Here is a 13,539-nt window from a genome sequence, read left to right on the forward strand (position 1 = left end):
TTTATTACACTGTTCACGAATTTATTTTAATTATTATATTTGTCAGTTTATACTATATCATTGATGTGCCAATTTGTGATAAGATGATAAAATTATGTATTTTTTTAAAAAAAAAACTTTGGAATCATTCACTATTTAGTAAAGTATATGTGTTTATACTTTATGCCAATTAGAGTTGCGTGTTGATCTATCAATTTAATATTCTATAAATAGATTGCCTTCTTGCGTATATTTTATGAGCAAAATACATTAATTACGTTTGAGTAGTCAAAATGAATTGGATCTATTAAGTTGTCTACTTTGCCTAACCAAATAGGTGTAACATGCCCAAATGGCGGGCCAGCTTGTTCTGCTCTGCTTTACTCTACTCTGTCAAATATTACGTTGGTACAAGATTTTATAAAGACGAGATTTCGAATTTAAAAAAACATTAATGGCTACTACTTTGTAATTGTTAATATATACACATCATTTTTAATATATTACTTTCTTTGAAATGAAACTCCCTGGACCGTCCGATCATGAGAAAATATGGATGAATAATCTACGTTACAATACCAACAAACACACACACACACACAGCATATTAACACAATATTAATGCTTCCTAGCTAGAAAGTCCCCTGGAACCAATCAGCTTGGTCAAACCGAATGTTATGGCCATGGCAAACCACCCTCCAACCAAGACCCTAGCCGCCGAGCGTACTACGGGAGCCCGCCCCAGCACGGCCCCCAAGCACCCAAAAACCGCCAGGGCGACGCTGACAGCCGCCACCACTACCCCAATCCTCACCCGATACCCTTTTATAAAAGAAGCAGCAAGTAACGGGACCATCGCCCCGACGGAAAACGCCAGAGCTGATGCTGCAGCAGCCTGCATTGGATTTGGCAGACTTTCATTGTTTTCTCGTTCGACTTCTTGCGCAACACCAACCTCAGCTCTTTTCCTATCTCGCTTCATTTGAGCCAGTTCTATATCAAGCTGTGAGTAAACGGATACAAATTCTCCAATCGCCATGGAACATGCACCGGCTACCAGGCCTGCAAAACCTGTCAGAATCATGGCTTTGATGTCTTGTTTGACAGCTCCGACACCCATCATTAACGATGCCGTGGAGACGAGGCCATCATTGGCGCCTAAAACAGCAGCGCGCAGCCACTGGGACCGCTTTGAGTAGTCGAATTCTTGGTTTTCTTCAAGGTTTAGTGTCATTTGCCGAGAATGTTCAACCGGAAGAGGGAATCTGGTATCAGGGTTTTGTGTTTGGTTTGCAGCCATTGAAGAATGTGAGATAATGGAAGGGATTAACCTTTTAGATTGGAATTTCATCAATTTTAATTGATGTTAAGAAGATGAGTGTGGTGGACACACGCCTTCTGCTATGGTACTTATAGAAGGGAAAAGTAAACCAGCAATAGTGGAGAAATAAGTGGAGCTAGCTAGGGTGAATTTTTGTAATAGTGTTATTTTCTATTTGATATATACACCCATACATTGGATCTTAACATGAGAATACTATATCTGATCATAAATCTAATAACTTTATAACTTTTTTAAAAAATATAATAGGTGTGGGGTCAATATTAATTCAGTGAAAGAAACATAAGACTACAGAAAATATATTGTAATAAAGTTTCTGATGTAAATTACGTATACCTATAGCTAACTATTTACGTTAATCGTTATCCTCATGTTTAAACATACAATGATCAGAGATATGTTGTCAAAATAAATTCAGTAAGAAAATATGACAATGGAGAAAATAATCGGATTTACAGATAGGCTAACTCATTATCTTTTTTATTCACTCTTCTTTTTCCCGATGTCCCATTTTAATTTGGACTATTGGTTTATGGGTTGTTGGTAATTTGGGATGTATATTACCTATTTTTTTTTGAAAATTCATGAAGAAAAAAGTGTTGTGATCCCCTATTTCGAGGGGGTTTCACGTTGTTTGTGCTTATCGATCTGTTTTATGATACAATCTTGCAAAGGAGCCATTGAGACAAATACGGAGACATATTGTAAATCAAAACACATCAGCTTTTTATCTTTTAAGAAACTATTTCCAGCACGTATCGAATTTAATCCTTTGATAATCCACTGATGAAACATTGTGTATCTTGCAATAATCTTTTACTATATATATGTAGTTTCGTTCTTGGAAATAAACAGAAGTAATTGCTAGTGGAGTCACTTTTCAATTGAAAATGTATATGATACTTTATTTTGTTTCAATTCATATATAGTAATAGTAATCTTACTAATTACGACAGCAAACGTATGGCTAAAGATTTTCATTTTTAGTATATTTTAAAACCGAAATTTCAAGCGCGCAAAAAAAAAAAATTGTGATAAATTAAAAGCTAGTCTATATAACTTTTTGCATGATATTCTCAAAATTTACAAATTTGCTATTCAAAATAGATAAAGTCGTTTCTTTTATTAAGATTTTTGAATGTATAACTGATGCTTATGAAGGGCATGCACGAGGAAGAAAATATTGAAGTAAGATGGAAAAAAAGAAACAGTATGAAATTAGGAAGGGAAAATTAAAACATGATGTTTATATATTGTTTATTACAGAACAAGATTTCCAGTTAGCAGACAATATAGGGATCACATGCATTCTAACGTAAGAATTCAATTCGTAAAGGATATGTAAACCGTATACCAGACTCGACTGATTCATGAGAAAAGCACGTATAAAAGCGGATGCCCAACATCACTTTTAGGTTCCTTTTCAATTCTGTTACTTTTTCTTGTTATTAAAAAATATATATATTTATTTTTTTCCGGGGAGATATATAGATCGAGCTTGGGGTCTTTTAACTTAGAAATAAATTTATTTTATTTATAATTTTGCCTGTGCACTTCGCTTCGTTTGAGACAATGAACTACACATATACATTTATAGGTTAAAAAAAATTTAATTTGAATCAAGAAATATAATAATATCAGTCCACCCAGGGGGGCAGGGACCAGCCGACCAGGGTACCTTTTTTCCTCTTGGATATAAAATATATTATATGGGAAATACGCTGTTATAATTACGTGGGGCATAATCTTTAATTAAACGTATCGCTATGAATAACTTTTTAAATTACCTTTCATGCTCTCTTTAATTACCTTTTTTCGTCCTTTTTTAAATGTATTTAGAAATTATAATTATAATTATAATTATAATTATAATACTTTAATACAGATTCAAATATCCAAACACTCTTATTAATAAATTCATGTATTAAATTAGGCTTATTTTATATTTGCAGGTGAAAAGTCGACATTCTGTTTCAAAAAATTGCAAAATATTTCAGAATATAATCCACCCAATTTTAATTTGGTTTGCATTGTCGTTGCATAATCGAATTCAATGGACAGCTAGAAAACTCTCCTCTATTCAACGTACGAAATGTTTATATAACTAATGGTTTCATTGATTTTATGTGGATATGTAAAATCTTTTTTTCTTTGAATATCACGGTCCAATCTTCGTTCTTGAAATATGTATATCATGCATATATATGTATAGCTTGATGCAGCTAATGTTTATTTTACGTTTGTATTGTTGGATACAATAATTGCTCTTATAACGAGAACAATCGAACTATGAAGTTTGAACTATTGTATGGTTTCAAATATTTGAGTTGCACTGCTACTACTGATTATGACTTTTAGTAAAGTGATAAACGTTCGATAGTATATTATATATTAATAGGTTCATGACTATTTGATGCAAATAATAAGATTATATGACATTGTTTTATCTGACATTTGACTCAAAACCTTCCACGATTGAGGTTACAAATTAGTACATTATTCGCATCTTTTAATTTAATAATAATCATATTATAAATTATCTGTCATCGTGGATGTTATTCGTTAATTATAATAGAATCTTATTAGCTTCGTAACCTAATTTAATTGGTGGAATTTCATATTGAGTGGAATCAAAAAAGATATTGGATTGATGAAGAGGAAAGCACTAAATTTATTAGGAGAAAAAGGATAGAGACACGCAAAAATTGGGACTGATCGTGAGATAATATTTGTAAATGGGAAGGAGTGTGCAATCCACACAATTGCCACCAACATTTAATACTATATATTCACATTAATTATATAAAGATGTGCATAATTTCATTTCTCTGTTCTCTTTTAACTTTTCGGTATTTTTCCCACACAAATAAGTGGGAGGGCATATTCCCCCATTTTTTCAACTCAAAATCTTACCATACCGAAATTTTCGGTATAGTATATGGTATAAATTTTAAATATTTTCGGTATTTCGGTACCGAAAATTTCACTTATAAATTAGAGCATTTTAAGATTTCAATTTCTATTTTATTGTGTTGGGTTTCAGATATTTTGGTATACAGATATTTAGATAAGTTATCGATACCGTGTCGAATAAATTTATTCATTACCGAAATTTCGGTATACCAAACCCGAAATTAATTTTGGTACGATATCGACATCCGGTATTATCATATTTTTCGATACAATATACATTATGGTTTGAAAAACTCGATATACCGTACCGAAACAACCCTACCCACTTATGGATGTAATTATTATTAAATTGACCATATAGCCCACTTTCAAGGATGGATGGCTGCTTATTCCTTGTTTCTTGTTTCTTGTTTCTTGTTTCTTTTGATTTATTTACGCTATTTTTTTAGCAACGTGGCGGGGAAGTCTCGAACCCGAGACATGCTCGCATTTGTGATAACTAGTGATTGTATGCACGTGGTGCTTATGTAATTGAAAGAATAAAGACATATGTAAAGACCTAATATATAGATTTCAGAATAATAAAAAGGTTATGATTTTGGAAAAAAAAAAAAAAAAGTAATAGTAGCTAGATTCATATGTTTCAAACACATATTTAACTTGATAATTTTTTAAAATTATTAATTTATTATATAAATGGTACCATGTAGTTGTACAATGAGAAAGGAAAAAAAAAACTACTACCTCATTAATTTATCCTTTTAGCCAAAATTGGATGTAGAAATTTTATTATTGATTACACGCAGTTAATTAAATTATCATATATTTATTTAATTATGGAGTTTATCATATTTTTGAAATTTCCGGTACACTTATAATAATATAAATATAATTATAATATATGCAATATTTCTATTATTTTTTTCGAAAAAAATGTGTGTGTGTGTTAATTGGTTTGAGAAAAAATATTTAAAAAAATGATTTAAGGGCATTGCTAGAAATGCTTAATAATTTCATTTACTAATTATCAAACCTTGTAATAAATTTCATGAATTAACAAAATAATTGTCCAATTTCAAATCCTGAACGATTTGTGGAACTATCCTATTTAGGTAAAAACTTGCATGAGACGGTCTCACGGATTGTATTTTGTGAAACGGATCTCTTATTTGGATCATCCTTGAAAAAATATTATTTTTTATGCTAAGAGTACTACTTTTTATTGTGAATATCAGTAGGATTGACCCGTCTCACAGATAAAGATTCATGAGTCCGTCTCATAAGAGATTTACTCTCTTGTTTAATAAGGATTCGAGTGGGTTGATTTTCTGCCATCTCAATATAGACGAGCGCATGCTTGATAAATACAACTCTGGTTTGTATCAGAATCAGACAATAATTTGTCATACATTTTAACAAAATAAATTAAAATATTTTCGTTACAAATTATTCATATATATAAAAAACCAATATATTAAAATATTTTCAATACAAATTATTCATATATAAAAAACACCAATTTACAACCACTCACAGAGTTACCATCAATCAATCTTGCCGTACTTGAGATTTTAGGGTTTCGAACTTAAAAATTTGTGTAAAGTGTGTGTATTCATTTTTTTATTATTAAAAAACTATAATTTTTCAAAACTAAACTTATGACGTATAAACTTAGTTATAAAAATAAATAAATAAAACTTAATTGCATTGTTTATCGAATATACCTAAAATATTTATTTATGTGTATATTATTTCAAGAAAATCATCATAAAGGACATAAAATTTAAAAATATACTTAAAATGATTTTTCATTCAAAAAGTATATTGTACATATGGTTAACATCGCTTCATTTACAACAAACTTAAAGTTAATATAATGTTAATTTCATTAATTATAAATCGTGACTGCTACTATGTTGGACTATGTAAAATGAGGTATTATAAATATCAATTAAATCAACATGTTATATGTACAAGATTGCAGTACCATCACAAATGAAAATCTAATAGGAGTCGAAACTATTTTATAGCGAACTTATTCGTCTCAAATCAACACACTTTCTTGAAATATATCTATATATAAGAAAATTATGAGTTAAAAAAAAATCACCAATTTATCAAAGAATAACCCTACCTTCATAAAAATTTCAATCATTGTCAGAGAAATTTTCAATTAAACAACAAATGTTTGTGTTTAAAGGAAGTATTTGCACTGAGTGTGTCATAAAACTTCTCTTTTGATATCACACTTGAATATATTTTTTTTTTGAATAACAAGGCTTTTTTTCTTTTTTATTTTTTGGCTATTCGCTTACACAAATTATGACGTAGGCTCAACCACTTGGACCGACCTTAGGCGGGCGCCCTTTCAAATCAAGTGCAATGAAAATCGCCAACCTAGACCATAGGCTTACACGTTCACCCATTGATCCCGTCCAGGTAAGTACTTGAAGAACAAGGTTGAAGACAGAGGAGAGACTTGAAAGTTAAGGAGGGTAAAGCACATGACATGCAACAAATTTTTTTTTTTTAAAACCCTCTTCTGAAGCGATTCACTCGATTCATATGCAAAATAGTTGAGGCATTCGTCAAACAACTAAATTCATACAAATTCCGATCCTCCCTTCCTATTCAACGTTCAAATTTGTTTTATTAATAAACTAATCCTTGTGTTAAGGAGTAGACAACTGCCACATGGGTTTAGCGTAAGCAGAACAATGATTTCATTTTCCTTGTATATAATCTCATTGGTTTTTTTTTATTTATTTATAGCATATATATATAAAAAATTCAGAGTAACTTATTCATATGAAAGTTTATTTCTACTGAAATTATAGTATGAAAACAATTTCTTTTAATTTCTAATTATTACATGTCTTTAAAATGTTGTATTAAATAGTCAAGCACCATTTTTCAACCAAAATTATTGTTTCCATCTTTCTTCGTCCCCAAAGAACGAAACTGTCATCAATTAATCATTGTCACCCCAACATTACTTTTCTATTTTATTGTGGATAAGAAATGAAATAATGGAGCCGGAGTTTGGCACAAAGCCCATATCCCACTATGCTCCGGGCCGGGTTGGCCTGGACCAGATGCCCGACACCCCTACCCGTGGTGCCCATCACCGCCGGGCCCACTCCGACACCTTCTTCCGATTCCCTGACCTCGATGACATCCTCCTCGACGACGTCGTCGCAGACCTCAACCTCGACCTGCCTCCCAATCCGCCTTCGCTCTTCCCCAATGGTACGCCGCCGCTGCCGTTTGCTCAGCTCAACAAAACTGATGAACACAGGTCAACCTTACACTTGAGGAGCCTGTCGGTGGACGCGGATTTTTTCGATGGGCTTGGACTAGACGGCCCGCCGCCGGGCCCGGAAGCGGGTCCGTCCAGGCCGAAGCACAGGCATAGCAATTCCATGGATGGGTATTCCAGTGCCACTTCGTCTGACTTGGACTCCAGTTCGAAGAAGGCGATGGCTGCTGATAGACTCGCGGAGATTGCCTTGATTGACCCCAAGAGAGCAAAAAGGTTTGATTTTTTGCCGCTGCGTTGACCTGTTATTTACTGTGTTTCTGAGATATCTTTTTTTTTTTTTATGGAAGTTCTTGAAATTTAAGCTATGAATGTTCCTTATTTTGTTGATTTTTAAAATAAATTTCTCCTTATTCTCTTTGAGTCGATTAAGTACGGATGATCGTCGTCATAATTCCAAGTTTTAGCTGAGAACTATTCTTTTATAGAATTCTGGCGAATAGGCAATCTGCTGCGCGATCGAAAGAGCGAAAAGTTAGGTACACAAGTGAGTTGGAGAGGAAAGTGCAGACTCTGCAGACTGAAGCAACCACACTATCTGCTCAGATCACCTTGTTGCAGGTTTTTTGTTATTTTTTCTAGAAATCTGTTAAAATAGCTCTGATTTTTTAGTGGAATGGTGTGCTTAAAAGAATAACCGGAACTAACTCAATCAAACGAATCCATATCCCACTGTCTTGTATGGTATATAATCGATTTCTTATGCATTTGCTTGGGGTGATTGTTATACTCAACTCGCTGAGTCTTTATGGAGGCAGTCCATCAGCCATGAGGAGGTATTTAAATACTGAGCTTAGCTATCGTAAATGGTTTAAGAGTTAAATTTGACCCGAAATTACTTGAATCACAATGTGCATAGATATCTTAAAGTCTAGGCTGAAAGTTCAAGGTGAATGAACCAGCCTTAATAAATTAAGGGGTCTTGTAAAAACAAATATATACTTGTCTATTAGTGAAGTTAATGGCTATCATCTTGCAAGTTCACCTTAGATTTGGTATCCCTAAATTTATGGTGCACTTAAAAGGTTGTGAGCTTTTAAAGCACTCCAAGCTTGGGCTTCACTGTTAAGGCATGTGTTTCATCACAAGCATTTTAACATTATAGGGGCGCTGAATTTTTTCTTCATGATCGCGTCTCATTTCTGAATGGTCAATAACTTCTTGTTTGTAGAATGATAATTTACTGATTCAGACCTTCATTTTTATTCACTCACTGTTTAACATGTTTTAGCATTGTAAATTCTTTGGTAATAAAAGATGTGTGCTGCGAATGGTGGCTGTAATATACTCATGTCGTGTACCTACTTATAAGAAACGTAGCTTAAAGTGTGACGGAAAATTTAACTCATCAGGTTAGTTTCAATAGATGCCTATTTAGATCCTATGTTGTGATATGTTTCACGTTGCGCATTTCTTCATGCATCAAGAGCATTCGTGGCAATACATAAGTTTAAAAATTCATGAAGGTCAGGTACATATAACCATGTTTTTGACGTAAGACTCTTGTGATGTAGATAGTAGAATTTTACGCGTGGAATCCTTTGATAAAGCATATCACCTTATAAATCACAATCAATTAATAACAGAATAATATGGCATTATATAAACCAGGATTAATCAAATCAAAATATTATATACCTTTTGTCAAATTATATATTGTAGATACAAAAGTCATCAAGCATGTATGTTAGAACCTCTGGTTAATACAAACTTGAACTGAATCATCTTAATTTATATTTTTTGAAGAATCTGCTACAATTACTAGACAAATTTTAGCCTTAATCCACAAGAATCAAAGCAAAATAGCAATTTTAGTAATGAGTATCTTAAGAACTTGCTTAACATATATCATCTTCACACAATGCAGAGAGATAATACTGGCTTGACTACTGAAAACAAGGAACTCAAACTAAAGTTGCAGGCTTTGGAGCAGCAAGCACACCTCAGAGATGGTATGTTCTACTTAATTTGTTCTCATCATTCAAATTCTCCGAGTTTAAAATACCGACAATTTGATCAACCAAATTCACAAGAATGGCCACTTGAATTTCAGCCTTGAATGAAACATTAAAGGATGAACTTCAGCGACTTAAGATTGCAGCTGGACAAATTCCGGCCGTCAATGGTGATACCCGAGGTTTTTCCTCCCAGTATTCCTCTCAACCACGAGCTTACCATTACTTTGGCAACCACCGGCCGCAACAGCAGTTTCAAATTCCTCAATCCGACCCTACTAATCCTGGGCTTGGCGGGTCGTCCCAGCCTAGTTTCCAAGATTTCAATAGGATGGTTTGATACATCTCATATATCGTGTTATTAGAATCTTGTATATAGAAAAGCATGTATACATGTGTTTTCATGTATGTAAGGTTATGATTAGATAAGTCATTTTATCATGTATTAGCACGGTATATGTTGTCTTTAAAGATATAAATGATGCCATATAATGAAGTTGATACTAAAATCTCTATGAACGTGTAACTTTGAAGCTCTATTTGGCCTTTCTATTTTTTCTTCCACAAATTGCTAATGGATTAGTTTCTTACCCTTTTCCCCTCTAGAAAAGGAGATTGAGAGATTATCCTTTGACAATGTATACTCAAAATTTTCGAGTTCATCCGGTGTGCAAATCGAGTCCGATTATCCTAAAAAATGTAGGGGTCTAGGAGAAGAAGGGTGAACGGAGTTCGACGCACGACCATTGGCTCATAGACCATGATGAGCATAGCCAACTACATACTATAATCCATCTAAACTAAACTAATCGAGCCCAAAAATAAGTGGCAACGATGTCACGCAGGACAAATACCGCTGAATACAAGGCCAAAACTGGCTTATCAACAAGAAAATAGTATTAACATGGAAAGGACAAAAAAAGGGTCTGATTCCACCACAGTTTTTAATATACTGAGTTCGGCAAACAAATTAATTGGAAACCCATAGTCACGTGTCATTAGGCTTAATTCCACATTCGTCAACTATAATTTCAAGTAATATCGCATCATCCATATGTCGAACAATGAAACTAATTTCCAAAGATATGATGCCAAGAGAGTTGGAAAGCACGATGGCGTAATCTTCAACAACAAAAACTAAACAATGACAACAGTTGTCTCCTCTGAAATGACATAAATTCCCTATGTAGTTTTTCCAAAATTTTATTGCCCATCTCCATCAAAGTAGCCTCTTGATCCGCCCTTATAAGGTGTAGGATCTTATGGCAGTCACTATATGGTGTGATCCGACCAAACCGGAGAAAGAATTTTGTATGAACAACAATATAAGCTCTTTAAGTTATTTTTGAGTGTTTTCGGAAAGATAGCCATGTTGATGGCTATAGTGCTCATCTTGGTTTTCATAGCATCAGCATTTTTGCTGCAAAAATGGACTTCTCCAAAGGAAATGGACAGGATTCCAGGAAGTTTGGGCTGGCCAATAGTGGGGGAGACTTTCTCTTTTGTCTCAGAGTTCTCAAGTCCAGCCGGCATTTTCAACTTCATGCGCCAGAGACAGCAAAAGTAATGATTCTCAAGTTACAAAAATATTGATTGTATGGTAAATACCGTTTACAAGTTGGAGACTAATTTACGTTTATTTGCATCAGGTACGGGAAGGTGTTTAAGAGTTTCGTATTAGGAAGATTTACTGTATTCATGACAGGAAGACCAGCAGCCAAGATTTTGTTAACAGGGAAAGATGGGCTGGTCAGTTTAAACCTGTTTTACACAGGAAAGCAAGTTCTAGGTCCCACAAGCTTGCTTACGCAGACTGGGGAATCGCATAAGAGACTCAGACGGCTGATTGGAGAGCCACTCTCGATGGATGGACTGAAAAAGTATTTCCCATTCATCAATAACTTGGCCATAGAGATATTGGATAGTTGGACAGGACGAAATGTTCTCGTTCTTGAAGAGGCTTCCATAGTTGAGTTTCTAAACTTGAAAGATCGAGTAAATTTGTACGAGTTTACGTTTTCCATTCATGTATTTCTGAACATAGAAAAAATTTTGCTGCAGTTCACATTGAAGGTCATAGGTCACATGATAATGAGCTTGGAGCCATCTGGTGAGGAGCAAGAAAAATTCAGATCAAATTTCAAGATTATTTCTTCCTGTTTCGCTTCTTTGCCTCTAAAAGTCCCAGGAACCGCTTTCTATCGTGGAATTAAGGTACCGTAGTTAAAAATGATTCGAGAAAAAAGATGTATAAAAGTGAACAAAAATAAAATATAGCGGAAGGATAAAAAGTATGTGGTGTTTTAATGATACCGGTGACCCTTGTCTTGATAGGCTCGTGATAGGATGTATGCCATGCTAGACTCTATCATCGCTCAACGGAGAACGGGAAATGGCTTCCAACAAGATTTCCTGGGAACCCTTTTAAGGAAACATCATAAAGATGGCTTGGAAATCGAAGATGACAATAAACTTACAGATAAACAATTGAAGGACAATATATTGACATTGCTTGTTGCAGGTCATGATACCACCACAGCTGGTTTAACATGGGTTATCAAGTTTCTAGAACAGAATCCTGCTGTATTAGACAGTCTACGAGTAAGCATAATCTTACACTTATGCCTTATATTGTTGTTTTATATATCGAGGGCGAGGGAGAAAAATGAAACATGAGACTTGCAGGAAGAGCATCAAAACATTAAAAATAATAGAGATGGAGATTCAAGCCTCACCTGGTCGGAAGTGAACAATATGCCATACACTCTCAAAGTTAGCTTTCACCAAATCAGTCTAACATTTTTAATATTTCGGATTTATTCGCTTTAGATGGATGACCAAACTTCTTGACTCGTGTTTACAGGTGATAAATGAAACTCTTAGAAGAGCCACAATTCTACCATGGTTTTCTAGAAAGGCAGCTCAGGACTTCGATATTGATGGTATAAAGTACTGATACCAAGATTGGCATATAAGCTTGCTTAACTTGTTCTAAGCTAATTTGGTTCAAGTTTTTAGGATATAAAATTGAGAAGGGGTGGTCAGTGAACTTAGATGTTGTATCCATTCACCACGACCCAGAGATATTCCCTAATCCAGAGAAGTTTGATCCTTCGCGATTCGATGTACACTTCTTGAAATATAAATCGAACTCTACCCGTTATTTACTTCTTCTGATCATTGAAACTGAAGTTTTGAATTTACTACTCCTTTTAGGATCCCATGAAACCTTATAGCTTTCTTGGATTTGGAAATGGACCAAGGATGTGTCCTGGAATCAACCTGGCCAAATTGGAAATCTGTGTTTTCATTCATCATTTGATGTGCAGATACAGGTAGCTGTTGAATTACGACACTCTTAAATTACAACATTTTTTTTAAGTACAAATGTTTAGTAGTGGTTTCGACATGTTATATAAGATTTTGCCCATAAAATTTGTTTTTAGAAAAATAACATAAATCATTGAATGTTTTATTATGCAAATTATTTAACACGATGACGGACCTTTGTTGCAGGTGGAAGCCCCTAGAGGAAAGTGATTGGGTGCAGCCAACACTGGTGCGTATGCCCAAGAACAAGTACCCTATAACGGTTGAATCCGTGTAGACCAATATGCTAATTAATTTGAAGTTTTCTGTTTGCTTCGCTTTGCTTAAGCACCATTGGATGAAAGAATAAATCTGTAATAGCTGAATGAATGCACTTCAAAGTTTCCTATTGTGTCACCTTGACTAAATTTTATCAACTATATACAGTTGTCAAAATGGGTAAGGCCGTGGGTTTGGCATGTCCCGACCACTAGAACGATGAGTTCTGAGGAGTTGCAAGTCAAATTGCTCTAATCCGTCAATTATATTTGTCAAATAGGCTAATTGAGTTGCAATATCCAAACCCGCCGCCGAAATGACGAGCCGGCCCGCACCGCCTCACCAAATGACGGGTTGTGGTAGGTTTCACAAAATTGGTCCGGGCCGGGTCGGGTCGGACATGTAAGAAATTCATATGCCTATTCCTGGGCTGGGCTGGGCTT

At 34.4% G+C, this 13,539-nt stretch overlaps 3 protein-coding genes and 1 non-coding gene across 5 annotated transcripts; 2 read left to right on the top strand and 2 right to left on the bottom strand.

Moving 5' to 3' along the window:
- Nucleotides 1-457: 457 nt before the first annotated feature.
- LOC140983122 (vacuolar iron transporter homolog 1-like) lies at nucleotides 458-1,372 on the bottom strand. Its single transcript, XM_073450036.1, has one exon. The coding sequence runs from the start codon at nucleotides 1,328-1,330 to the stop codon at nucleotides 608-610; it is 723 nt and encodes a 240-aa protein (XP_073306137.1). The 5' UTR covers nucleotides 1,331-1,372; the 3' UTR covers nucleotides 458-607.
- Nucleotides 1,373-6,501: 5,129 nt separating this feature from the next.
- Nucleotides 6,502-6,681, bottom strand: LOC140983681 (U1 spliceosomal RNA). The gene has a single exon (XR_012176474.1). It is a non-coding gene; the product is annotated as a U1 spliceosomal RNA (small nuclear RNA).
- A 472-nt stretch (nucleotides 6,682-7,153) lies between these two features.
- On the top strand, nucleotides 7,154-10,047 carry LOC140983044 (transcription factor VIP1-like). Its single transcript, XM_073449920.1, has 4 exons — nucleotides 7,154-7,769; nucleotides 7,982-8,114; nucleotides 9,421-9,505; nucleotides 9,607-10,047. The coding sequence occupies exons 1-4, from the start codon at nucleotides 7,264-7,266 to the stop codon at nucleotides 9,846-9,848; spliced, it is 966 nt and encodes a 321-aa protein (XP_073306021.1). The 5' UTR covers nucleotides 7,154-7,263; the 3' UTR covers nucleotides 9,849-10,047.
- A 146-nt stretch (nucleotides 10,048-10,193) lies between these two features.
- Nucleotides 10,194-13,202, top strand: LOC140983043 (abscisic acid 8'-hydroxylase 3-like). 2 transcript variants are annotated; one of them, XM_073449919.1, is made up of 9 exons: nucleotides 10,194-11,071; nucleotides 11,158-11,476; nucleotides 11,570-11,722; nucleotides 11,843-12,109; nucleotides 12,194-12,280; nucleotides 12,372-12,450; nucleotides 12,527-12,633; nucleotides 12,725-12,843; nucleotides 13,025-13,202. In XM_073449919.1, exons 1-9 carry the CDS (start codon nucleotides 10,878-10,880, stop codon nucleotides 13,113-13,115), a joined length of 1,416 nt encoding a protein of 471 aa, XP_073306020.1. In that variant the 5' UTR covers nucleotides 10,194-10,877; the 3' UTR covers nucleotides 13,116-13,202. The 2 variants fall into 2 exon arrangements, with proteins under 2 accessions (XP_073306020.1, XP_073306019.1); XM_073449918.1 differs by having other exon boundaries at nucleotides 11,158-11,722.
- The last annotated feature ends 337 nt before the right edge of the window (nucleotides 13,203-13,539 follow it).

Source organism: Primulina huaijiensis, chromosome 8, assembly GCF_012295235.1.
Source record: "Primulina huaijiensis isolate GDHJ02 chromosome 8, ASM1229523v2, whole genome shotgun sequence".
Lineage (NCBI taxonomy): Eukaryota > Viridiplantae > Streptophyta > Magnoliopsida > Lamiales > Gesneriaceae > Primulina > Primulina huaijiensis.